Raw genomic sequence first — 27,832 nt, 5'->3', positions numbered from 1 at the left:
GCATTGTGCACTGGAATGAAAACTATGCCAGAACTACCAGGATACTGGTGGAGCTGTGTTAAATTTGGCATCCCCCTTATACCAGCCATGCCCACTTTTAAAAAGAAATAAAATGGAAAAAGGGGAAAAAGTGGTTTTCTGCATGTGCACCAGAAATTGTGACTTCTCCTGTGTAGACTAGAAAACTGCAGTACATGGCAAAATAAATCCCCTTATAGTTACTGCAGAGGAGCTACTTAGAGACAGGTCAGCCAAATCTTGAGTATGGAATACCCTTTATTATTTCTCCTCCTGTAGCATGGCTTCTAAATGTGTAAACATTAAATACTGCATATTGAAGAAGATGTCTACTTAACCTTACTGAAAAAAAATACTCCTTAACTAAAAGTCATCTATTGTTGAAACACACTGGGGTTTTATCATTGACCTTTGCATCTTACTCCAGTTTTTTTTTAAAGTGAGACAGCTGATAAATATGGCATATGAGATGTGAATCTCTGGAATTTATTCCCAACATGTTGACTAAAACCTAAGAATTTACATCGGGAGACTGTAATGGATTTGCAAATATTGAGTACATTGATAAAATAATGTGTGGCATGTTTACAAAATTAGGAACATATATGTTACAAGTTGAGTATTTCATGTTGAAGCTAGAAAATTTAACTGCAATTGTCTTGTCCTTTCATCAAAATTCATTAAGACACTTATTCATTTGCACCAAAACAGTGTTACTGTAACTATCCACCTTTCCAAAAGTCTTTGACAATTATTGAATAGACTCAAAATGGAAAAACTTTAAGTTTAAATCATTTTGCAAATCATAAATTTTACTGTATTAAGTGTTTATTTTGGCCCTATAATCATGGAGCGATTTATATACATTGGGTATAGAAAGTATTCAGACCCCTTGTAGTTTTTTAATCTTTATTTCATTGCAGCCAATTGGTAGGATTAAGAAAGGGTTTTTTTTGCTTATTATTGTACACTATGCACCCCATTTTAACGAAAAAATAAAATGTTGATTAATTTAACAAGAAACATATTTAGACCCTTTGCTCTGGCACTCATACTCAACTCACATGTCCATTTCCTTCTGAATGTACTTGATATAGTTTTTCTCATTCATTGGATTTCAACTATGTTTAGTTAAACTGATTGGACTTAATTAGGAAATGCACATACATCTGTATATAAGACCTCGCAGCTTACAGTTCATGTCTGAGCACATGAGAATCATGAAGTCTAAGAAACTGTTCAATGAGCTCAGAGACAGAATTGTATCTAGGCACGAATCTAGCAAATGTTACAAAAAAATATCTGCAGCATTCAAGGTTCGAGCACAGTAGGCTCCATAATCATTAAATGGAAGAAGTTTGGGACAGCCACAACTCTTCTTTCAACTTTGCCATCCAGCCAAACTGAGCAAGTGTGAGAGAAGAGGCTTGGTAAGAGTGGTAAAGAAGAGCCCCAAGATCACTGTGGCTGAGCTACAGAGATGCAATAGGGAGATGGGAGAAAGTTCCACAAAGTCCTTTATCACTTCAGCCCTCCACAAGTCAGGGCTTTATGGCAGAGTGTGCCGATAAAAGCCTCTACTCGGTGCAAGACATATGAAAGCCTGCATATGTTTTGCAAAAAAACACATGAAGGATTCCCAGACTATAAGAAATAAGATTCTCTGGTCTGATGAGTTGAAGATTAAACTTTTTGGTGCCAGTGGTAAGTGAGAAAATATTGCACTGCTCTTCAACTGCGAAATAAAAACTGAACATTGAAACGTGATAGTGGCAGCATCATGCTATAGTGTTTTTTTAAGCTGCAGGGGCAGGATAACTGGCTACCATCAAAGGAAAGATGAATGCGGCTAAGTACAGAGGTATCCTGGATAAAAACCTTCGGCTGAAGGTTTACCTTCTAACATGTGACCATTCTTGGCTGGCCGAGCCAGAGCCCTGACCTAAACCCAATTGAGCATCTCTGTGGAGACTTAAAAATTGCTGTCCACCAATGTACTCCATCCAGCCTGAAGGAACTACAGAGGATCTGCAAGGAAGAATGGCAAAGAAACCCCAAATCCAGGTGTGAAAACCTTGTTGCATCATTTCCAAGAAAACTCATGGCTGTGCTAGCTCAAAAGGTGCTTCAACTCAATACTGAGCAAAGGGTCTCAACACTTATGACCATATGATATTTCAGTTATTCTTCTTTAATTATATGAATACAAATGGTAAGCCTCTATGTTTTATATGGTATCACACACTGTTGAAAATATTTTTCAAGTAAGATGGTTACTTACAGACAGAATTCTTGTGGTTGCTTTCTTTGCTTGGCATCATCTTTACTCCTCTAGATTTCAGCTCGATTGCCTTTTTTACTGTAAGCAAATAAGACAAACGGGCATGAATAAAACTAAATATTGAAAAAATACCAAGAAAAACATAAGGTGGAGAGAACAAAAACAATTTTTCAGGATTCATGGAAAAGCCACTGGGGACAGTGGCAGAAGTATCAAAAATATATACAATGCTCCTGCTCCTGGTTCCATTATTTGTCTAATCATCTTCCCATCACAACATTGACACGCAAGATCGGTGATGGGTGTTAACTCTTTAAATGTTTTCAGCATAACCGGTGCCTATGGATCACTGGGAAAATGGCTTTTCCTGTGGCATTTAAAGGATAATACCAGCAATCGTTGTCACCACCAATCATGAGTGTTACCAGTAAAGATGAGACATACCTAAACCTGATCCATGTGCAGAATGCAGGGGACCCGGACGAGGGCGCGCAGCTACCAGGAGCTGCACGCCGAAGATTACCTGGTAGGCGGAGTAACGTGGCTACTGGGGCGTGGAGTAGTCGCGACTAGTAGCCTTATGTCCGGCTACTCCACGCCCCAGTAGCCGCATAATAAATTAGCATATAGCTCCAATAAAGTTTTCTAAAAGACACCCGGGACGTGGGGACGTCCCATCCATCCACCTACCACCCCTTCTACCTTTATAGGTAGAATCGGGGTGGTAGGTTCCCTTTAAAACTCACTAGTGGGATAATAATAGGAACCTGCGAAACATTTGATTAGTAGCACAACTTCATTGTACTGATTGCTGGCAGCATACAACTACTTATTTTTAGTCTGTTTAATTCTGGTACATTAACATAGCAACAATACCAAATCCATACTACCATAGATTTATGTTAAGAATCTATATGGTGACTCTTTCATGCAATTGAATTTCTATATTTAAGATTGGAATAATCAAGTCTACCAAACAATGTGCATTGGCTTTGAGGAAGGATGCTGAGGCGAATCCCAAATGCCAACAATGTATCTCTTGTAATGAGAACCCTGGGGGAATGTTCTTCGTCCAGACTTGATCTTTAGAGAGAAAAGTAGTTATCTTTTAAATGTGAAACACAACTTTTAGGGGTTTCACTTCCATTCCCAGAGAGAATATAGCAAACGTGCTAAGAAATTATTACATATTATTTACTTAATGAATAATAAATAGGATATGGATCATCTGCAGACATTAAAGAAAGTGGTTGCATATTTTGCAGAAGCTATTTTTAAATGCTTTAGAATATCCTTGTATAGTTTGTTAAATATTTGTTAGAACCACTGATATGCCTGTTTATCTCTTGTGAATTACACTTTGTTTAAACCCTTACCCCTTTTAAAACAAAGTTTTATCGTTTACATTCCTTTATAAAATCAGAGCAATATTTTACAGTTTACAAATGAAAACTGCAGTCTCTCTTTGCTTCTTTTCTGCTCTTCTTACTCTTGCAGTGTATATTGTAGCTCACATCGCATACACAGTTAACAGTCAAGAAAAGCTAAAAGCAGCAAAGGAAAAACTAACTTATTTCTTTAAAAAAGTATATTATACTCAGAATACATTTTATAATCTTTTATTTAACCAGAATGAGATAATCCAAATAGACGCACCAAAAAAGGAGCATGTTAAGAACCCTTGCAAGTCCCTATGCCAGAGATGGCGAACCTTTTTGAGACCGAGTGCCCAAACTACAACCAAACCCACTCATTCAAATAGAAAGTGCCAATGTGGCAAATTAAGCAGAAACATGTTACTACCTGTTTTGTCATGGTTTTTAATTGTATTGGCATCTTAAAGGACACCAATGTAGTTGAAAGAAAGAGAAAAAATTCAGATTATCATTGTAGCTTCCTTCCATGGTACCCTGAAGAAAAACAATTGCGGTGCCCATAGCAGGAGCTCCAATAGTAACGCGGCCTTGTCTGCACCTCCTTGCTACTCCTGTAGTCCTTGGCAGCTAACTGCTTTAAAATAGCCCTGATCACAGCACATCCTGGGTGGCCAGGGACTGCAGGAAAGGCTTTGAGTCCTGTCTGGAAACTCTGTGCAGGGGTGATGGCCCGGGTGCCCACAGAGATTGCTCTGAGTGCCACCTCTGGCACCCATGCCATAGGTTCGCCACCACTGCCCTATGCCATGTAGTGCAAAAATCTATCCTGCCGTGCTTTCAGATCTAGAAAGGCCATAATGGTTTTGGACCACCAGCTGTGGTCCAGCTCCTGAAAGCTTGCACTATTGTGAATTTATGGAGCATGCATTAGGAGTCTGCCTGAGTGATCACTCTATTGATCGCTGTGCAGCGAAAGATGCAACAGCAGGTCCGCAGCCTCTATTTATTCCAGTGATCAACTGATTCAACACTTGATTGCCCAGAGATGCTAAGAGGCTGCTGCTGAATATGTTTAGACAAGGCACAGACCAGACAACAATCACTGTATATATGTATTTTCACCTTCAACATTGGCTGAAAACTGGTGGCCAAGGCATGTTAAATCCCCCCCATCCACATTAAGTGGTCCTGATTATGCAAACCACTCTGAGACTGAACAAGTCATTACAAAAGCCATTTAGCAGGCTTCTGAGATTGTTGTAAAATATAAAAAGTCAGAGGTAAGGGCTAGACTGCATACTACTATAAGGTCAGAAAATATTTGCTTGTAGTTGTACAGTGGAGACCTAGAATTAATTTTACTCATGGGCGCTAGGCATAAAGTCAATTATTGCAAATGAACATGCTCATTTGGCTGATACTCTTAGTTAAATAAGAAATTCTGATAATTTTAAACCCACAATGTAAGTCTGTAATGTCAAAAAGGGAGCTAACTCTGGTCAGACTTTACTTTCACTTTACTTTCCCTTCCAAAGGTGTTTGAAGGACATGCTTAAAAGAGGGTGGGGTGGCCTTGGGATAATCACTTCTATACTGAGGCCTGGTGCCTAAATGATCTATTTGGTTCAACTTTAATTTATGTTTAAACTCTAGCAATTCCTGAATGAGCATATAACCATTTTATGATATATAGAGTAGAAATTATTGGGTAAATATTCTCTGGTTTCTCCTAACCACAAACATAATGTGAAAGGAGTCAACACAGACAAAGTTTGGGAAAAATACCAAAGTCAATGTCAATAAGTATATTTTTCATAGTGAAAGCTTTATCCCTTTATTAGTTTACCAGACAGTTTTTACAGCACTTCTTTTTCCCCATTTTGTCCCAAATATAGATGACCTTTCTTAGGGTTAGACCATCAATACTGAAAAAGGTACAGGAATGATAATACTGATATTATGAAAAACATTTTATTGATTGTTCCTGAAATTAACTGCGCACTGACTGTACCCTTTAATCACTCCCAAAAGAATGTTTTGAGCATTTACATTAACTTATTTAAAGATTAAGTCATTTTGTAGTATAAGATGAATATATGATAAGTTGTTTTTACCTTGGAACTGAGCATTAAATCCTTTCCTCCTGTGGTTACTGTCAGATGTAAAATGAAGGCGTAGCCAGTTTTTATTGCTTATAACAGGAGAAGGCAGGCTCATCCCTGTTAACCTGCAAAGTAAGAAAAAAGTCATTGTAATAAATCATTAAAACCAGTAAAAATAAAAGATTTTCTTTGTGTAGAATGTTGTAGACTATATTTACCACTTCTGAAAATAGTCATTATTTGTTTCTAAAATGTACATTTTTATTTTTTGTACAATACTGTGCATCACTTCTGTTTTGATGCTGCCATGACATTTTGTAAGTCAGTTTAAAACTGCATAAGGACCAAAATTTTGATTTCTCCAATTTCTTTACCATTATTAAGAGCAGCCACCATTTCCTTCTGGTTATTGCAGTGCTTCAATTATTCCCTGATTTCACAGAATGCACAACTAGATTCTCTTCTAATACTTATACTTAAACTGCTATCTGCTGCCTAGAATGTAAAACATGGAAAATGGAGGAAATTTAGTGACAGAGTCCAAAGATGTGGTCATGACATTTATATAATGCTGACTTAAAGAGATACTCTTCCTCTAAAAAATACAATAGTGACTTATACATAATATCTTATTTACATGTATTTATTATTTAACCCCTTCCCGCACCTTGACGTAAAGTTACGTCATAGTGATCTTTGAGCTCAGAAGCTGAGCCTAGGAGATCACTACAGGATCCTGGCAGTATGCTATAGTGGGACAGCTTGTCCCACAAAAAACAAGCCCTAAAACAGCTCTTTAAACAAAAAAAATAATAAAAATGCTATTTCTAACAAACGAGCTATATATTATGCAAAACAAGTTAACCATAAAAAAAGCTATATAAATGGGGTATTGCCGTAATCGTTATATTTCATATTTAAAATATTTCAATTTTACATAATGTATGTATTGGTTACTATAATCTATATACAACTCAAAATAAAATGTATTCATTTGCATAAGCTATCTAGTATGGCTTATTTATTGGGCATCAACCTTGCAATACAATTTCATAGATGTTCTCTGTTGAGAATTGGTATTGGTTAACAAGCATACAGCACATAATTGTAGAACATTTTCTTATTGCAGAATGTTTAAATTAATCCTTTTTTTAAATTATTTACAATAAAATGTTTAAACTAGCATCATAGATCGTATTTTTAATCATGATTAGTGTTGAGTGGACCTGAACATCAAAGTTCAGGTTCTTGCTTTGCAGTTTCGGGTCACTCTGATCTGAGCCAAATCTTCATTAGAAGATAAAATGTGTGTGACATCCTGAATTCCAATGAGAGGGATGTTTGGCACCACCATTTTGGGGAGGATCCTTGCTCCCAGATTACACCAGTCGTGAATGTTACTGATGGGGCAGGGTTCAGTACCAGAACATAAACAGATTTTTAACATTAAGATTCAACTGAATTTTATCACGATGGTTATGTCAACAGAGGTCTTGATTCCAATAGACCCTGTTTGATTCTGCTAATGTTCTGTTAAAGATGTGTCCTTCTTTGCCGGTCCTTTTAAAAATATATATAATAATCTCATGATAGCTTAACACACAGAGATATACTAATTAACCTATTTAAGTCTTAGTGTGGCAACCATGTTGTAGTGGGCAACATGTGAATTTCGCATTTTATGCATTTAGGGTTCAAGTTGTGATATCGTGCAAGTCTAATGAGAAATTGTAACAGTTTCACTAAATGAAAATCATGTATTAGTGATGCTGTTCCATTTAATTTAAAAAAAAATACCAAACACTCCTAATCGACAGATTACAATTCACACATTTAATTAAAACCTTTAATTAAAACACCAGACAAAGCTTAAACACTGACATGGTTCAAGCTTTAGGTATTATACAGTATCCTTACATCTGCCATGAAGAACAACACAGTCTGTTTAATTATTTAAAATATAAATATGTTTGTTACCATTAGCAACCAGTAAGAATTTAGATTGTATTTCCTATATAGCTCTGATAAAATAAAATCTTGTGTTTAAAAGTCCTTGCCATAGGCAACTAATGAGTCATGTTTATGGATAAATTTATCCATTTTATCCTTTAAAAAAATAATACAAAGGATTTCTTTTTTTTAAAGTCTTGAAGCATTTGAGGCTCTTAATAAAGCAGTAAAAGGCTTGAAGTACATTTCAACTTAACATGCTTTTTGGTACTAATTACATGAACTTTGGGTCTATTACAAAGAAGAAATTAATTAAAAGTATATTTTATAGTTCAAATGCATTGTTTAATATAACTTATAAAGAAATATATCAAAGAAAAATAAAAATATAACCAATATCTGTTTAGTCAATGTCTTTGATGTGACTGATACTAAGTTTTAGCACATCAAAGTCTCTACTATATGATAGGGTACGGCAGCCATTCTGAGCTGTAGCTGTGAAGCTTAGCATAAAAAAAAAAAAAAATAATATAGAGATAAAATGTGAGACAAAGAAATTAATACTTATGTAAACATTATTTTCCAGTAAAAATGTAGCTTTATTGCTTGCCCTATATCATAACAATAATCACTGGTGACTGCTACATACACTGAGCAATGCTATAAACACTGGAAACTCCTATATACACTGGGTATTTTTATAAACACCCAAACACACACACACTGACTTGGCTCTTCCATACACACTTATCACTGCTACCCACATTGGGTTCTTCCACACACAATGGGCTCTGCTACATACACTGGGCCCTGCTATGCACATACACACAAGAGCATTGACAGGGAAATGCTATACACAGAAACACACCCACCTCTTCTTCTTACCATGTTCCAGTCCTTAGCTTTGTCTTCTCCATCACTGGCAGCATGAGGACATTGAGTGATGTAGGATGCATGTGATCAGTCTCATGCTTCTGACATCACTCCAAATCCTGTGTGTTACAGTAAGGTTGCGGCTAAGAGAGGGATAGAACAGTACGGAGGGTCTTCTCACTTGGAGCTTAGATGAATTGCTATGTCAGTGCCTCACCTAATCTCCATTACAGGGTTCAAGAGGATCTGGCAGTGCTGGATCCTCCAGACCTTTGGACTGTAAGATGCAGGTACTTGTAGTTCAAAAATATGTAATCTATATATCTAGGAAATATGCAAATATGTTATTGCTATCCCACTAAAGGCCAAAGTCTCCTTTACTCCCCACCTTCAGTAATTCATAACTTTTTTATTTTTCCATTTACAGAGATGTGTGAGGTCTTTTCTGCATAAAAATTGTACCTACTAGCATCAGTATTTAATATTCCATGATGTGTACTGGGAAGCAGGAAAATAATTCCAAATGAGGCTAAATTGCTGAAGAAACAAATTTATAACATATCTCATGCTTGAGTCCTATGGGGTTTGATCATTCTTACCACATACTGCAATACAGCTGTATTGCAATATATAGGGATTTTACTCTTGGCCCATGTCCTTTTCATACATTCTTAATAGTGCTAAGGTTCATACTTCATGAGAAGTTTGAAGATTGGGGCAAGAAGCAATCACAGACATTAAGTTACCAATGGAATTTACATTATAGTGGCCATGTGTGATAGCAGCAGCCTGCTGGGGAGAATTGTGGATCCCCAATGACATCAGTTGTAATGATCACCTGTTGCTGATCCACAGCCATAATAATTTAAATGCTGCTGGTAACAGTTGGGGTCCGAGTTCTGTACAGGTTTTTAATCCTTACCAGCATCATGATGTACAGTTACAGCATGATGCACTAAGTGATTAAGGAATCTTTTTACTCCCCCATCTATTTATCAGTTTGAGGCTCCTTTTTCAAGCTATGAACAAACAATAAATAAGGTCAATAGAACAAAAATTAACAACTGTTCTATTATATTATTCAGATTATGGGACCTACCTTACCGTAAGACACACTAATAATTAGAAGAATACCAAAGGAGTAAAAGGTTTTTTTGCAGTACACTTGAACTAGGTAACAACCATTCACTACTACTCACTTCACTCACGTTCTACTGTTATTTGTGTACAAATCATCTTCTTTTAGAATTTCTAAAGTTTTTGTAACTGTTCAGCAAGCAGATTATTCCGGGATCTTCAGACACAGTGCAGTCCTCTGCATCTTGTTATCTTTAGTGCAATTGGAAACCTTCTCAACTTATAGTGAAAAGATATTCAGTACAACATGAAGGTGGAAAAGTATATCTAGTAGTCTAAAATGTAGTTTATAAAGATTTAATATCATTGGTTAATATTTTGTGATTAGAAAATTGTAATAATATAACAATATTGTAATTGCTACTTGATATACATGCTATGTGTAGTAGTCCCTAAAGCCAGGCATCCTATACATATAGCAGTGCATGCCCAAAATATCCTTCTTTACTCCAATAATAAAATAAAATATAACCAAGCTTAGCACCTTCATTGCAACTTTTTAAAATGCTATTCTTCTCTTCTCAACCTAACAGTCAGACTTTATTCTAAACTACTGTACATATATTTAAGACATTTATTATCAAACATTTAAAAATGAAGGGATATTTTATTAAAGGGGTTTTCTGGGACTTGGATATTGATGATATCACCAAGAGTAGTTATTGATATCAGATTGATAGACCTCCACCACATAGAAGAATTTGCAGTATTCAGATGAACAATGTGGTCTCTTCAGTGAATACCCAGAACAGCACAGCATTGGGAAATTACATTCCATCAATCCATGTGATCAATGGATATGTTCTCCCCAATCTTGGGAGTAGAATTGGCACTCACTGAAGAGCTACTGCAGATTTGAGTAGCTGGATGATATTATATCATGAGTAAAGTGCTACAGAATTTGATGGCACTATATAAATAAAGATTATTATCATTATTATTTATTCTACAGAAAGGCCATCAATGTGTTAATGGTAGCTTTTAAAGACCTTGCCACAGCCTTGTTTCACAGCATAGTTTAAGAAAATTGGAAAATTATATCCAAAAATCTTGTCAACTGTTCTACTCAATGGTGTTTTCATTCAGAACATTTCCACAAGCAATGCAATTATGGGGCACCATTGGGGTTGCCATGGAAGCCAGAAGTTTGATCATGGCATCCAGGTTTCACAACTATGGAAGACTAGGCTTAGCTATAGACTGGGTGTAAGAGGCTGTCTATAAGTGTAAATGTGGCAGTTATTATAAACTGCAGAAGTCTACCTTGATTTCTCTGGATATCAGCGGACTGGTTCACCTTTTGGACCAGGTCTGCCTACTTCCAAGTGCTTGCAAGTTGTCTTTGGAGCTTGCTAGGATATTCTGGACTAACATATTCTTTGATCTTCAGACCCTTGGTTATCTTGTAAGCATCTGGATTTGACCTTTGTTTCTACTACTACTTAGTTTGTTCTGATTTTTGTCTCTTAGTCAGTTGTGATTTCAATTTGGCGAAGTAAGGGAGTGTCTACAAGTTGTCAGCTATCATTTAGGTTAGGATAGGCAGACAAGTAAGGACAGCTTGGTGGTTTTAGCTTTAAGGCTCACTGTCTATATCTGTCCTTTCCTTTGCATATTGTTATTCCCGGAGTTTAACCCCAAAACGGAAAATACCACACAAGGTCGAAAATGCCACTTTTTGACCATTTTGAAAAATATAAAAAAATGTAATATAAAAACTAACACCGTACAGGAAATACAATACATTTTTGTCAAAAAAACATTTAGAATTTCATCCCTCTTAAATGCAAGAAATCATGTAAAAATAATTCAGTAGAAAGGGAAGATTGTTTAAAAAGGCATCTAGCTTTTGGCATCCCAACTTATTAAGTTTTTTTTATCATTACTAAAATATAGTATTTGTCAAATTTTACATTATTCCTAGAGTTATGTGCTTTAGGTACAGTGAAGTATAGATTAAAAACATTCTATAAAATGTATTTAAAGGCTGTTTACCATCGCGACAATGTCTTTTGGTCCACTTACCCCATCCAACAGAGCATTAAATTCAAACATACCAATATAGTGCTTGATGGACACTGAGTTTAGTTTTTGGACTGCATGCCAATGAGACCACTTTGCACTAGGAGGGTTGCCCTGCATGAATACTGCATGAATACTGCTATAAGTGTGCACAATACTTATCACTATTTTGTCTTGTTTCTTGTTCTTCTACTACTAATCAAAAAGTAGTACAAGAAAGCAGACAACATGGTAATAAACTTATTACAGGACAAACAAATAAAACCTTGCTGTTCCTCTGCTGGACTTGCTGTCTCATTCTTGCTCAGTGCTATCTACTTCAGTTAGTGATTAGTCAGTCAATGATATCCTCAAAATTAGCAACCTTTGTGGAAGCAAGAAACATTTTTATTGCAATTAATCAGGCTTTAAATTAACCAATGAAAAACAGTTTAATGGCATGTCAGTTATTCAGAGGCTATGATAATGTGTATTGTCTATCTTGATAAATTTGTGTTTCCATCATTAGAGAAACGGCTTGCGCAATACTTCAGTGGAAACTCTTTATTAAAGCTAATGTAAAGACACCAGATCCACTCCTCAAATGCCAGAAAAACAACTAAGATATATTTAACCTGCAGAAGAAGCCAGACTTAAAGGGGTCTCATCCTCATAGACTGTAAGCTCTTGTGAGCAGGGCCCTCAATCCTATTGTTCCATATGACTGTTTGTGCTGTTTGTAATGTAATATTATATCTGTATATGTCCCCTATGATTTGTAAAGCACTACAAAATTTGTTGGCTCTATATAATTAAAGATTATTAAACTCTATTCCCATTTGGACATTCACATTTAATTTAATTCCTCTGCCATATGTATATATATCTTCAGTTGCATGTTATTAAATTATTAGACACAAGCTTTATCTTCATTGCAATTTATGTTATCATTATCACACATGCACTTTTAAGGCAACTGGATTATGGATTTATTGCCACATGATGGCTTTAGGACATGCAGTAACTTTTGCCAAAAGTTTTTGCCATTTCATGTCCGAAAAGTAGTTTTTTCTTTGTACAATTTCTCCAGAAGTATCCATCCGTACCATACATTTATTTGAAATTATATTCACAAATGTAACATTTTTTCGATAACAACAATTGAAGACATATATTTATATGGCAGTTTAATTAACTTAAATGTTACGTTTAATTGGTAATACCCCTTTATGCTATATGTGCCGTCCTGTCTCTAATCTAATTAAGCAATTAGAATGTTAATAGCCTTATGATATATTGGTATGTAAGGTGGTGGCAAATTTAGATTAGATACAAAACATTATTGATTAACATGTATTGATTAATAAACTCATACCAGGGCTATTGCAGTAAACTTAGAAAATGTGAAGTGTCTATTTTTTAAATAATATTTAAATGGTAAATCATATTCCATTCATAAAAGTAAATAAAACTGCTAACACTTGGTCCAACGTGGTTTTAACTGGCATAACCAAACTTTAAAGCTAATTTAGTGGATGACTTATCACTGCATTGTCTGGTTTCTATAACTACTTTGATTTTTGAGATTTACTTGTCTCAGTTGAGACAATGAGACTTATTTGCCCTAACTGAGACCTATTTATCCCAGTCTAAAGTGAGACAAATAAATCTCAAAAAGTAGTATATGAAACCAGACAACATGGTCAGAGATCGCCTCCAATGTGTTTGAATTAATTAGAATTATTTTCTGAGCCTAGGACTATTTTCTTTTGAATTTTTACAATGAAGGTAGCATATGTAGGTTTTCGTTTCTAGGATTCTACAGTAGGAGAGACAGAGTGTGCAGTGTTCCTTTGATGTACACTAGTTAGACAGTGGCAATGGTCTCATGGGGCTACCTTTCAGTCCTTTAATCTCAGCACGCCATAGTAAAATTAAAGCCAGTCTGCTTTAATTTTCAAGATGCATCTAGAATGAAATGCAATGAAATTAAAACCAAACATAATATATATATATATATATATATATATATATATATATATATATATATATATATATATGTACATATTATTTTATATATATAATATATAATAATCAGATATTGTCTATGTATGCCACAAATAAGCTCTATAAATACAGGATATGTAGCACAGTGAATGAGAAATAAACTGGGCTTGATATACTTAAAAAATTTCTCAGGATTTGTTTTGCTATCTTTGGCCACCTGTCTTTCATTTTGCATTTTGGCTCATTTTATTTACTTCTTACAGATTTTGGTAAGTTTTTTGTAAGTATTGAAAGCCTCAGGTGACCCGTCAGATTTATACTTTTTGAATGTCCTCTTTTTATCATTAATTGCCCTTTTAACTATAGCTGTAAACCATATGGGGTGTAATCTAGCACGTCTTTACTTGTTACCTATTGGAATAAATTTATAAGTGAAATGAATCAGAATAGATTTGAATTTCTCCCATTTAACATTAGTATAATCTTGTGACAGTGTATGATCACAGTCTATATCCTGGAGTTCAGCCCTAAATTTCTGGAAATTTGCCTTCTTAAATTTAAATGTTTTCCCTTATATTTTTGCTTTTTACAGTTCAAAAACAAAATAATTATGTTATGATTGCTGTTCCCAAGGGTTTCCTGGACAGTGACATTTTGGACAATTTCCGCATTTTTAGAAATCACCTTTTGTGGGATCTTCTACAAGCTGCACCATAAAATAATCCTGCAGACAGATAGTAAAATGTCTCCCCTTCACACATGAAGAAGAGCCCTGACCCCAATTTATATTTGGAAAATTAAAGTCTTCCGTTATCACTACTGTCCCTTCTTGTGCGGTGCACTCTATCTGTTTATATGGGTGTATTATTTTCTCAAAGTTATTGGGGATTTATAAATTATACCAAAAATAATTTTCTCAACCACCTCCTATTTGCCCTGTCTTTCTGAACAAGTGTAAAACCTTGAATATTAAAGCCCCAATCATGTGTTACATCAAGCCATGTCTCTGCTACACCAACAACATCTAACTGTTCCTCTAACACCAGAGGCAGTGAAGAATGTTTTTTTTTTTTTAATAAGTATCAGGGAATAAGAGACAATCTACCCTATAGAGCTCAGTTAGGGTCATTTGTATCCACCAGTTAGGGACTAGATCAATATCACAATCACCGGGGGAATCCAGGAATTTAAAATACACCAGCATACTGCATATGACAAATGAGACATGCAACATTTGGTGCTCATTATAATGTGAAGGGCAAAGTGCCATAGTATGCTACCAAGTGGCTCATTTAAGAATAGTCAGGAGATGATAATTATACTGTCCCAATTTGGGGTAATGATTTTATATCTAGCGTTGTAACCCAATAAGGCAGTATTAAATTCTTACTGGTTACAAGTCCAAAAAATCACCAAACTAGCCCCTACAAGTTGTTCTAGTAAAACTAGATCCCCTGGTGAAACATTAAAAACATAAACATATATAAAGCTCAGAAAGAACACTCACAGTTACTCTTATATAAATTTAAATCAATTGTCTACCAATGTTACAGTTAAATGTATTTTTTTTTAATTTGAACACTAATAGTTTCAATTTCACACAAATTTTTTCCAAAGCAGAATGGTCTATTTATGGTATTATATTAAAACACCTCCTTTTCTCTCCTTTGTCTTCAATTATCTGGCGCACCCTGCACTGCTCGGGAAGTGTGAGTCCTCTTTTTTATGTGCATTTTTTATATACAGTGTGCAAGTTGATGTATTAAATGTGTTGCAAGCACTAACACGTCCCTAGTGGTGCATATTTATTCTGTCTTGTCAGCACACTGCAGCCGCAATACAAAACTAGCACTTACACTTCCTAAATATATGAACAAGCTCCAAAGACATTCTTTCTAGGACAATGTCACACGGAAAACTGGGACAGCCAGTTTAATACACATGAGCCAATGTGTCTTTGATCAATTGATGGTACAGTGGCAGGGTCGGCTCCAGTTTTCAGTAGGCCCCTGGGCGACAGAGCCTTAGTGGGCTCCTTTGCAGTGAACTCACATGGCGGCATTAAAAATTCTGAAACTAAAACAGTCTCCTGTTCCCTAATTTGTCTTATCAAACAGCCCTCTCCTGGTTAGTTTTTTTGTGAAATGTCCAATGAGTCATTAGCATATTCAAGCTATCCAGCTTATTCATAAGTGGGAGGCACAGCCACACCCCCAGTGCTTGACTGACAGCCTGTATAATGATGTAATGGCTCCTCCATGTGCTTCCTGGTGCTGGCGCCCCCTGCAGCCTGTGTGTGTATAGGAGAGATACAACAGCCATGTTATAGTGAAACCTGTCAGATTTATGTGTAGCTGATGTCTGTGTCTCACATGTGTATGGGAGTAGAGAGCATGTCAGCAGGTAAAGCACAGACACTAGCAATACTTTACTATACATTACACAGAGACATAAGCAGGGGTAGGAGAGGGGAGAGGTAACAGGGGTGACATCCCTGCCACTGACCATGTGACCAGCCTAATTTACATAATAAAGAAAAGATGACTTTATAATGATTAATGTATGAATTGACTAGATAAAGGCTGGGATAGGATCCTTGTGAGCTGCTCCAACAGGTAGAGGTGACAGGACAAGTGACACAGACCCGATGACAGGTGTCCTTTAACCTTTCCATGACACAACCCTTTACTATTTTTCTTATTCATTTTGTTATTGTTGTTTTTTTTTCAGTATGTAGAGCAATATTGAGTCTGTTTTCTATAAAACAAAGTGTACTTCCTATTATCATAATTAAATAAACAATGCAATGAACTGGTCTACTGGAAAAAAAATGTGGATGCACTAATTTGCCTGCAACTAATTTATTTTTCATGTAAGCTTATGGGATACCAGATTTATATAGTTTGTTAAGTTTTAGTACCTTTAAATAGTTTGGAAATTTTTTTTTTGTGTTTTCATATGCTGATACCTGTTACTTTTTTATACTCTGCTGTACTGAGCTGTTCAACCTTTTCTTATTACTTTTGATTCCAATTTAATGGGTGACAAAATGGGGTTCAGCATATAGAATAGTTACTTTTATTTTCCGCTAGATAAGGCATTTATGAAATGGGAATAAGAAATGTGTTTAGGATTTCCCTTATTTATTTTATGTATTTTCATTATGTATGTGTCATCTATTATTATCAAAAACATGATCAAGATGTGCAGAGTCTTTATCACATTAACACCAGAATCATATAGTTCACAAATTTCTTTCATTTAGATACCAATAAACTTTTTAGTGCAAAAAGGAATGCGACGATTACATGTGCAAATAATCTTCCCAATTAATTAACTGAAAAAGTAAAGACCCTTCAATGAATATGATGGTCAGAGAATAGATTATTTGATAGAACTTCCCCATCCCTTCCTGGGAATTGCCCTAATTAATTTATTAAGAAGGTTATATGTACTGTTTCTAAGTGTATATAATCCACAAAACACTTTAATAAGAATTCTGTTGTTAGAAACCTTTCATCAGACTAGTTTAAACCTCTTAAATAAATGATGATTGCAACTTGTGAACCCATATTTATGTATCTGGTTCATTACATCTCTGCTTGTTTCTGCCTTGCCCTTACAAAAGGCACTAATCTCAAAATGCATGTTATATAACTGAGCTAATAAATGATAATTAGATAATAAATCAATGTAATTCAAATTACAATTATAAATCTGTGATACTGTGCAGAGACATTCGCTCGGATACATCTTAGTCCCCACAGTAAACTCTATACCTCAGAGGTGGCAAGTTTAATTATTTCCTAAAGGACTGCTGATGTGCCTCCTTAGACATCGGATTTGAAGCAGAAATTAATGCAACGTAACACTTTTGAAATATAACTTGCCATAATACTATTACAGTGCAGAACTTCTACACTCATAATATACACCATAAATGTCAATGGTCTTAATCGTAAAGAATAATTATCGTTTTTTGCATGTAAAGTGTCCATTAATTAGTGCTGCCTTCTAAACTTCATCTTAAAAGGTGGTGGTTCAGCAAGTTTCTAGAAAACAAACTAGGATTCCTACAAAATTATCATTAGGAGTGATACATTTATTAAAAAAACAAAAAATCTGTTTTTTTATTATATTGCAAGGTTTTACAATAGGTAATTCATACAAAGTATTACTACTTTGTGCTATAAAATCTGTAGTGCTGCTGTTCTCCAAGATTTGGGGTCTATAGACTCCTCTGAAGTGCAGACCTATTTTGACAACAGGACCAATATATTTAAACCATTAGACAAAAACAAAACCCTGCGAAGTGTTTGGCATGGAGCAACAGCCTATTCTGGTGGAGTTTATTCAACAAAGATCAACTATTCATATGCCAGTATTTGATTGATTATTCACAAATAGATGTTTCAAACAACATGTATATACTCCCTCACTAACAGAGGACAGAATCTGCACAGCAATTCAAACATACCCCATGCTAAATAATTTTATTAGGAAATTGTTATAAGCTGACCCCAGTATAAGCCGAGAAACCTAATTTTAACACAAAAAACTGGTAAAAACCTATTGGGGCACATTTACTTACCCGGCCCATTCGCGATCCAGCGGCGCGTTCTCTGCACAGGATTCGGGTCCGGCTGGGATTTAAGATGGTAGTTCCTCCGCCGTCCACCAGGTGGCGCTGCAGCGCCGAAAATAATCTTAACGCCCCGGAATGCACCATCCCATAGAAGGTGAAGGTGAGCGCTCCCCAAGCGACACATTTTCGGTTTTTAAATGCGGCGGTTTTTCCGAATACGTCGGGTTTTCGTTCGGCCACGCCCCCCGATTTCTGTCACGCGCATGCCGGCCCCGATGCGCCACAATCCGATCGCGTGCGCCAAAAACCCGGGGCAATTCATGTACAAGCGGCGCAAATCGGAAATATTCGGGTAACACGTCGGGAAAACGCGAATCGGGCCCTTAGTAAATGACCCCCATTGACTCGAGTATAAGCCTAGGGTGGGAAATACATTGGTCACAGACTTCCCAGTATATAGCCAGCATGCAAATGACCCCAGTATACAGCCTGCCAGCCCTTGTCCCCTAGTATATAGCCAGTAGCCACATGCCCCCAATATATAGCTAGCAAACCCTAGTATATAGCCTACCCCTAATATATAGCCAGCAGCCCCCTAGTATATAGCATGCCCCTAGTATACAGCCAGCAGCCCCCTAGTATATAGTCAGCCCCCTTCCCTCTAGTATATTGACAGCCCCCTGCCCCATGGTATATAACCAGCAGTCCCCTTGTATAAAGCCATTGCCTGCCCGATTGTATATAGCCAGCACCCACCTTGTAAAAAGCCAGTGCCTTCCCTCCTGTATAAATCCAGCCCCCTGCCCCCAGTATATAGCCTGCAGCCCCCTTGTATATAACCAGTGCCTGCCCTCTTGTATATAGCCAGAAGCTCCCTGCCCCAAGTATATAGCCAGCAGCCCCCTTGTATATAGCCAGTGCCTGCCCCCTTGTATATAGCCAGTGTCTACCCCCAGTTTAAAGCCAGTTCATTCCTCCTTAGTATATAGCTTGCAGCCCCCTGCCCAGCCTAAAAAAAACCCCGATTGTGGCGCACACACAATGATATCAGCAAGCGCGTAATGTCATGGTGTGTGGGACAGGACCACACGCGGAGCCAAAGATGGAGCTGAAGACAAAAGAGGACCATGGGGTTTGGAAGGGTGAGTCCGGAGGTTTTTGTCTCACATCTGGAAACATCTGCAATGTGTTCTTCACACATATTGTTCTTCACATGCTATTGTGAAGAACACCATTCGGCACGCGTGTCTTCGGATAAGTTAGCAGATGTACGGAAACATCTGCAATGTGTTCTTCACTGTGTTCTTTCAGTGAAAACATCTGCAAACATCTGTAATGTGTTCTTCAGTGTTCTTTCAATATGTTCTTTCAGTGAAGAATGCTCGAGTCTTCCATTGACTTCAATGGGGTTTGTTATTCGATACGAGCACACGAGCAACGAGCACTCAATCATTTTAGTGCTTGCTCATCTCTAATCATAACTATTTAATACATCCACATTTTCCCCCAAAAGGACATGAAGAAAGAAAGCCATTATTTGAGACTTTTTCTCCATATTTGGTCCATTTTGAGTATATTTGAAATTGGTTAGTCTTAAAGGAGAAAAGTATAACTCAATTACAAACATCCAGTATTTTCAGAATGTTACAGAAGTTGATAATCACATTTGAATAATTGATCAATCCTGTCCAGTTTATTGAAAGTCCAGTCAATTACTGGTACATAATGTTAAGAACATCGGGAAAGGATAAACATCCTGAATTTCAATTTCTTAGGATCATCGCTTATTCTTGAACTATTAATATTTAAAATGCCTTTTTCCATTAAATATTATTTTCATAGGTTATGCACAACTAAATTGATCACCTGCCACATTTTCATTTAGTTTGTCTTGAGTATTATTGAATTTGTACAGTCTTAGAGGGGAAAGTATAATTTCTTTACAATAAAGTATTGGGAGATATAAAATAGAAACTGAATTTGTTAGAGTTGTTCAACCTCAATTAGTATCATTTGCTGTAGTAAGTTACATTATAAATCCAGTTTATTGTAAATCCAGTCAATTACCGATACATTGGGGGTCATTTACTAAGGGCCCGATTCGCGTTTTCCCGGCGTGTTACCCGAATATTTCCGATTTGCGCCGATTGTACCTGAATTGCCCCGGGATTTTGGCGCACGCGATAGGATTGTGGCGCATCGGCGCTGGCTTGCGCGCGGCGGAAATCGGGGGGCTTGGCCGAACGAAAACCCGACGTATTCGGAAAAACCGCCGCATTTAAAAACCGAAAAAGTGTCGCTTGGGAAGCGCTTACCTTCACCTGGTCCGAGGTGGTGCATTCCGGTGCGTTGAGATGATTTTCAGCGCAGCAGGGCCACCTGGTGGACGGCGGAGGAACTACCTTCATAAATCCCGGCCGGACCCGAATCCTGTGCAGAGAACGCGCCGCTGGATCGCGAATGGTCCGGGTAAGTAAATCTGCCCCATTCTGTTTGAAACATCTGGATAGGATTAACATTTGTGAATATATATTCTATAAAATATCAGTTAGTCTTAAAGGGAAAATTAAAACTCATTTATAATATGTAATGAGAAACATTAAAAATATTGTGGGATGCGAATCATAGTTTTTTTGTCTTGGGTGAATTTTTGAGACATTTTGCAGCTCTTTTTTGCACCTTATTTATGATCCTGTCTTTTTACTTGTGATACATGTTCAGTTTTGCCTATCCTGGAAAATTTTAGCATCTTTTTGAGACTTTTTGTTGCAAATGTCTCAAATCCAAAAACATAACAACAGCTGAGGAGAGGTGATTTGCCTAATTACATTTCTGTTAACATTTGCATTTACAAAGCACACGGTAAACGTAATGCTAACGTATGCGTTAACGTCACATTTACATGCCGTTTTGTAGACACAAATGTTAACAATAATGTAATTAGGCAAATCGCCTCTCCTCAGCTGTTGTAATGTGTTTCAAAACGCACTTAAAACGCGATCAAAACGCAATGTGTGACCTCACCCTTAGAAGTAACCAATAAAAAAAAAATGTAAATGCAAAAATGTATGAATTTTCAAAAAACAGATTACTGTGCAAAATTTAAAACATTTAAAGCATGTGCAATAATTCCAATTTACATGTTAAAACAGGGTCCATGAAAAAAGTCCGTCCCTTGCACCTACTCTTGGCCAGGTGCAGTTTTGCGCCTAAAAAGTCATAAAATAAGCAAAAACAGTGATACATAAGTGAAAAGTCGCATGGAACATCTGTAAACTAAATATACATAAGGCACACTGCACAAGATGCAGACCAAGGCATACTTGAAAAACAACAGCAAAAGTCTCAAATATGAGACAATTTGACTAACAGAAATAAAGATGCTTGTCCCCCATTCAGTCTTATTTAAGATAACAATTGAGATACTGAATAGTTTTATTTTTTCTAGCCCTGGAAAACTTATTTGCATATTCCTTTCCAAGAGTCCCCAGCAAAGCATACTTGGCATTTAAGACTATGTATGCGACTATGGTCGCAAATGACACCTTCATTTGAAGAATTAATTACTTCCAGACATATAGGCCATCACATATAGGGTTTTGCATGTGTTCATGCTTCAAAGACCTCTGCAGTCAAATCATCTCCAGGCATCCCCCCCCCCATCACTCTCAAACAAAGGCCTATAAAAACTCTTAGACCACTAAGTTGAATAGGGACAGTTATGGATTTATGGCCCATCTCACCAGAAGAAAAAATAAGTTATTGGATTAGTGATATTCAGGTGATCATGGGGATGAAATTTTATTAAGGGGCTCTAGGACACTTGGTTCCAGAGATATCAATATCTCTGGATAGGACCATAGCAAATGGGTCAGGTTTGGTATCAATGCAATCCATGGATTCACCCAGATCCAATGATAACAGAACCATGACCCTACAACTTCCCCTTGAGAAGCTATGGCTTCTCCAGGGCTCTGGTTGCCGTACCGGGAAGGAGGGACCCACCTGATATAAGCAGACACCTCTAAGGCGGCATTGTTTTTTGTCTGGGAACCATTTTAACATCAAGAGCAGAGAAGAATCTTAAGGTGTGGACCATCAGGCTCCATTAGCCACACACAAAGGTAACTAACTTACAGAACTGTTGTTACTTGTAGTGCTAACTTGTATTTTGTACTCTGCATAACTATGTATATCTCTACTGTATATATTGTTTTGTCTAGTGTGTCCTTAAGGCAATTGATATAATATCTAATCTATGCTGCTCTTTTATCTCGATTCACGAATCCCCATGTCCGAGTCTCACTTATATACATGCTACATGGTTGGTTCCTCGCCCTATATACTCCCGTTACGGACCAGGCTTATATTAAAAGAGAACTGGTGGCAGTGTCTAAAGGTTGATAAGATTCTGTCTCACTGAGGCTAGTGAGAGAATCTTATAGCCATTCAGGGCTGTGATTTATTGTGCCATATCCGGAAGTTGTGTGGACAACTTTAAATCCCTTCCTGCGCCTCTCAGAACCTGTGCGTTTTGGGATTTTATATAAAAGGATAATTTAGTGACCTTACGTACCCTTCAGGGGTCCAGAATGTTGCGGTTTCCTTCACAGGCCTTGTCAAAGTATATAATCTCAGAATGATTTCATCTTCATTTATATAAAAATAAAATCCTAGGCATACAATACAATGCCAAAATGTCTTGCATTGGTGTTAAGTAAACTGTATAATCATAAAAAGCAATGAAGGGGATATATCTTTCTATATATCTATATTTATTTCACAATTTTTTGTTTTGTGTTATGTTTTAACATTATCAGGGACACACATAGTCATGGTAAGTGATGAGCAAACAGCAACCCCAACGGATTCGGGTCTTGCAGAACATGAAGCTGGACTGGCAGAAATCACAAGTTCAATCACAGGTACTATCCACTATCAGTGCTGGCACTGATTGCAAGCGTTATCCATTACATACTAGAGCCAAAGCCACCTGCAGCATGCATTTTGGCAGCAATCTTGTTGATCCAAGTGACATCATGGGTAGAGGCAAGCAGACCCAAATGTAGTTTCAAGTTTGGCATACAGACGTGTTCCTCCCTACCCAGACCTATTGCTAGATTAGCTGCCAATCTGGCAAATATACACCCCTAGCCATGGCTATGATTGGCCCGGGGTTTCACTCATCTTTAGTCACAGAGTAAACCAACACATTTAAGCGGTTAACAGTCCCGATCGGTGCATGGACCTGCCAAACCTAAATACTGATTGTATTCATTGCTAATAAGAATGTGTAAATTTGTTAAGTTTTTATTTTCCTTAGGAAAATTAATTTATGTTCTGTATGAGGCTTTAACTGGGGATATTCTACTATCCTGTCTAGCTTGCTGGCTGTGTTTCTGCAACATTCAAGGTGCAAAGCAGCGATGAGTGCCTCCTTAGACACACTTCATTGTCGTGCAGCTTTTCAGACACACTCCACTGCAGTGGGACTCTTCATGTGCATGTCATTGCCAAAGAACTTTTTAGGTGCACTAGACTGCCATTCCCCCCTTTCTCTCTGACAAGTTGCACTTGTGTCCAAAGTGGCACAGGAGTGGGTTGCATCTGAAAATGTGCATGTTGCTTTCTAGCACCTGAAAAGTTGCAGAAGTACAGCCAAGCATGCTGAATAGTAATATATTCACCCCGCATACAGAACATAATGGGGCACATTCACTAACGGTCTGAATCGCTCTTTTTCATTGGGTTTCCCAAAAATTACTGGTTTGCGCCGAATTACCCGGATTCGGAAAAACCGCGGTATTTTAAAAGAATGTATCGCTTGACAAGGGCTTACATGCACCTAGGATAGGTTGGTGAACTCTGGAAAACTCCGGTGGACCTCGGCGCAGCAGTGACACCTGGCGGACATCGGGCGCACGACCTTAGTGAATTGCCGGAAGACCCGAATCCTCGACGGAGAACGTGACGCTAGATCGCGACGCTACATCGCAACAGGACCGGGTAAGTAAATGTGCCCCAATATGTTTTCCTAAGGAAAAACTAAACACATGTGCAAATTGTTATTAGTAATAACTTAATTTAATTGTGATCATGTTAAGAGATTATTTATATAAAACTTAATGATACTTGGTTGCCATCTCATGACTGGACTTATGGAAGAGTATTCCATTTGTCTACATTTATTGTAGTCACGCAGAATGTTATTTTCTTCCAAATCTGTCAGAAATTTTTACATACAATACTCTATGGTTGTATTAAAGACACATTTGTATTTGATAATTTGGAAATTAAATACTTTTTTCGAGTACCACTTTGATCAAAGCAGGTAGAAAAAAATTACATAGACACTCAAGTCGAGTAAATGCAGCACTGAGATGCTGTATTCTAACCATCCATAAGAATATTAATGATTCCTTTTTCTATATTTCCTGATTACAAAGACTCTTTAATTAAGCATTTAATGTTGCATATTTTTAGTAATATATCTACATGTTATAAAGTTTTTTGAGGCCATAAGTTCTTGCTACCATATTATTCTACATGTTACAGTATTACCTCTACTTATCATGCATGTACTGTTTTATTGTACTTATACATATCTAAAGACACAGGCTGCTGACATATGTACTGGACTTAAAGGACATCTGTCATCAGGTCTCTGTCACCATTTCTGTCACCTCTACCTGTTGGATCAGCCCACAAGGATTCCATCCCAGCCTTTATCTAGTCAATTCATACATTAATCATTATAAAGTCATCTTTTCTTTACTATGTAAATGAGGCTTGACACATTGTCAGAGGCAGTGATGTCACCCCTGTTACCCCTCCCCTCTTCTACCCCTGCTCCTGTCCTTGTGTAATGTATAGTAAAGCATTGCTGGTGTCTATGCTTTATCTGCTGACATGCTCCTCCTCCTAATACACATGTGAGAGACACAGACATCAGCTACACAAGTACCTGACATGTTCTAATATAACATGGCTGCCTGGAGCAGTTGTATCTCTCCTATACACACACAGGCTGCAGGGGCCTCATGTAGGAAGCACCAGGAAGCACATGGAGGAGCCACTACACCATTATACCTCACACCATTATACAGGCTGTCAGTCAAGCACTGGGGGTGTGGCTGTGCCTCCCACTCATGAATAAGCTGGACAGCTTGAATATGATAATGACTCATTGGACATTTCTCAAGCCATTTGCATACAGCTTTAGGACCTCATTGCTTAGGTTTAGAGGCATGTAGAGGGACAATGAAGGAATAAAGGCAATGCTTTCTAATGGCAATTTATGAAAATATATTTAGTTTAGGGGGTTAATTTGCATGGCGGGTTCTCTTTAACATTTTTTTCTTAAATACTTACTTTATGAAGAGACTATTTTAAATCTAAACTGTTTTCATTTGAACTATATCATAATAAAGATTGTGACCCATAAATAGACAGGCAATGTTATTATGTATTCATTCTATATAAAGGTGTTTGTTTCATACATGCAAAAATGATAACAGCATTCTAAAACTATAAATGAAGTTCTTCAGTGAAGCCATACTAATACTATGTCTTACAAGCCATTTATGTGCTATACAAAATGATAGATATGAGTAAGATAAGCGGCCCTCTTTGTTGAATATCTGCCTAATAGATATACAAATAGGCTACTGGTTTTGCAATGTACACTCACCGGCCACTTTATTAAGTACACCTTTCCAACTGCTCGTTAACACTTAATTTCTAATCAGCCAATCACATGGCGGCAACTCAGTGCATTTAGGGATGTAGACAAGGTCAAGACAATCTCCTGCAGTTCAAACCGAGCATTAGTATGGGGAAGAAAGGTGATTTGAGTGCCTTTGAACATGGCATGGTTGTTGGTGCCAGAAGGGCTGGCCTGAGTATTTCAGAAACTGCTGATTTACTGTGATTTTCACGCACAACCATCTCTAGGGTTTACAGAGAATGGTCCGAAAAAGAAAAAACATTTAGTGAGCGGCAGTTCTGTGGGCGGAAATGCCTTGTTGATGCCAGAGGTCAGAGGAGAATGGGCAGACTGGTTCGAGCTGATAGAAAGGCAACAGTGACTAAAATCGCCACCTGTTACAACCAAGGTAGGCAGAAGAGCATCTCTGAATGCACATTGCATCAAACTTTGAGGCAGATGGGCTACAGCAGCAGAAGACCACACAGGGTGCCACTCCTTTCAGCTATGAACAGGAAACTGAGGCTACAATTTGCACAAGCTCATCGAAATTGGACAGTAGAAGATTGGAAAAACATTGCCTGGTCTGATGAGTCCCGATTTCTGCTGTGACATTCGGATGGTAGGGTCAGAATTTGGCGTCAACAACATGAAAGCATGGATCCATCCTGCCTTGTATCAACGGTTCAGGCTGGTGGTGGTGGTGTCATGGTGTGGGGAATATTTTCTTGGCACTCTTTGGGCCCCTTGGTACCAATTGAGCATTGTTGCAACGCCACAGCCTACCTGAGTATTTTTGCTGACCATGTCCATCCCTTTATGACCACAATGTACCCAACATCTGATGGCTACTTTCAGCAGGATAATGCGCCATGTCATAAAGCTGGAATCATCTCAGGCTGGTTTCTTGAATATGAGAATGAGTTCACTGTACTCAAATGGCCTCCACAGTCACCAGATCTCAATCCAATAGAGCATCTTTGGGATGTGGTGGAACGGGAGATTCACATCATGGATGTGCAGCCGACAAATCTGCGGCAACTGTGTGATGCCATCAAGTCAATATGGACCAAAATCTCTGAGGAATGCTTCCAGCACCATGTTGAATCTATCCCACGAAGAATTGAGGCAGTTCTGAAGGCAAAAGGGGGTCCAATCCGTTACTAGCATGGTGTACCTAATAAAGTAGCCAGTGAGTGTATAGTCAAACCATTTGATTTAGAATATGTAAAAAAAATTCTATAGGTTGAGAAATAAAATATAACTGAAGCAAAAATCAATGCAATTCCACTTACAATTCAGAAAAGCAAAAAAAATATTATTATAGTCTGTTTTTGGACAATTTAACCAATTTAAAAACTAGAATGTTGAGAATCTAATTGCTGCAAGGCATGTGAAATATCCATTATATGAAGTAATGAAGCAAATACGATAGCAATATGGTTTGTGAAACATTATGAACTTTTATAAAGGTTAAGTTTCAATAAAGATCATTTACTGATTTCCACCAAACTCAGTGCAGAAGGATTATGAAATGGCATTGCATTATTCAATGATCTGCAATAGAATTAACAAGTTTCAAAATCCTATATTGTTTAGTGAAGTACTCCACATCCTTATGTCTGCCAGCATTATCATTCATATCAATGAAACGAGCTATAGAAGGTAATATTACCGTGGAATAGTGTACAGCTAGGAGTCAAAAATCATTCTTGTTTAAAAGTAGCATGACCAATTTCCTTGTTCACCAATGTTCACTTGTAATAACTAAATCTTAACATATGTAGTATAGTTAGA

The 27,832-nt window shown here is 37.3% G+C and overlaps 1 protein-coding gene across 3 annotated transcripts in view; it reads right to left on the bottom strand.

The window, feature by feature from the left end:
* CSMD1 (CUB and Sushi multiple domains 1) overlaps positions 1 to 27,832 on the bottom strand; it is a 1,135,715-nt gene that overhangs the window by 474,056 nt on the left and 633,827 nt on the right. For all 3 annotated transcript variants that reach the window (XM_072142316.1, XM_072142317.1, XM_072142318.1), the window contains 2 exons: positions 5,790 to 5,902; positions 2,300 to 2,377 (listed from right to left, as the gene is read on the bottom strand). In XM_072142316.1, coding sequence (XP_071998417.1) covers positions 2,300 to 2,377; positions 5,790 to 5,902 — 191 coding nt within the window. The remainder of the gene's footprint in view (positions 1 to 2,299; positions 2,378 to 5,789; positions 5,903 to 27,832) is intronic.

Source organism: Engystomops pustulosus, chromosome 3 (assembly GCF_040894005.1).
Source record: "Engystomops pustulosus chromosome 3, aEngPut4.maternal, whole genome shotgun sequence".
NCBI lineage: Eukaryota > Metazoa > Chordata > Amphibia > Anura > Leptodactylidae > Engystomops > Engystomops pustulosus.
This window is presented reverse-complemented; position numbering and strand designations above follow the sequence as displayed.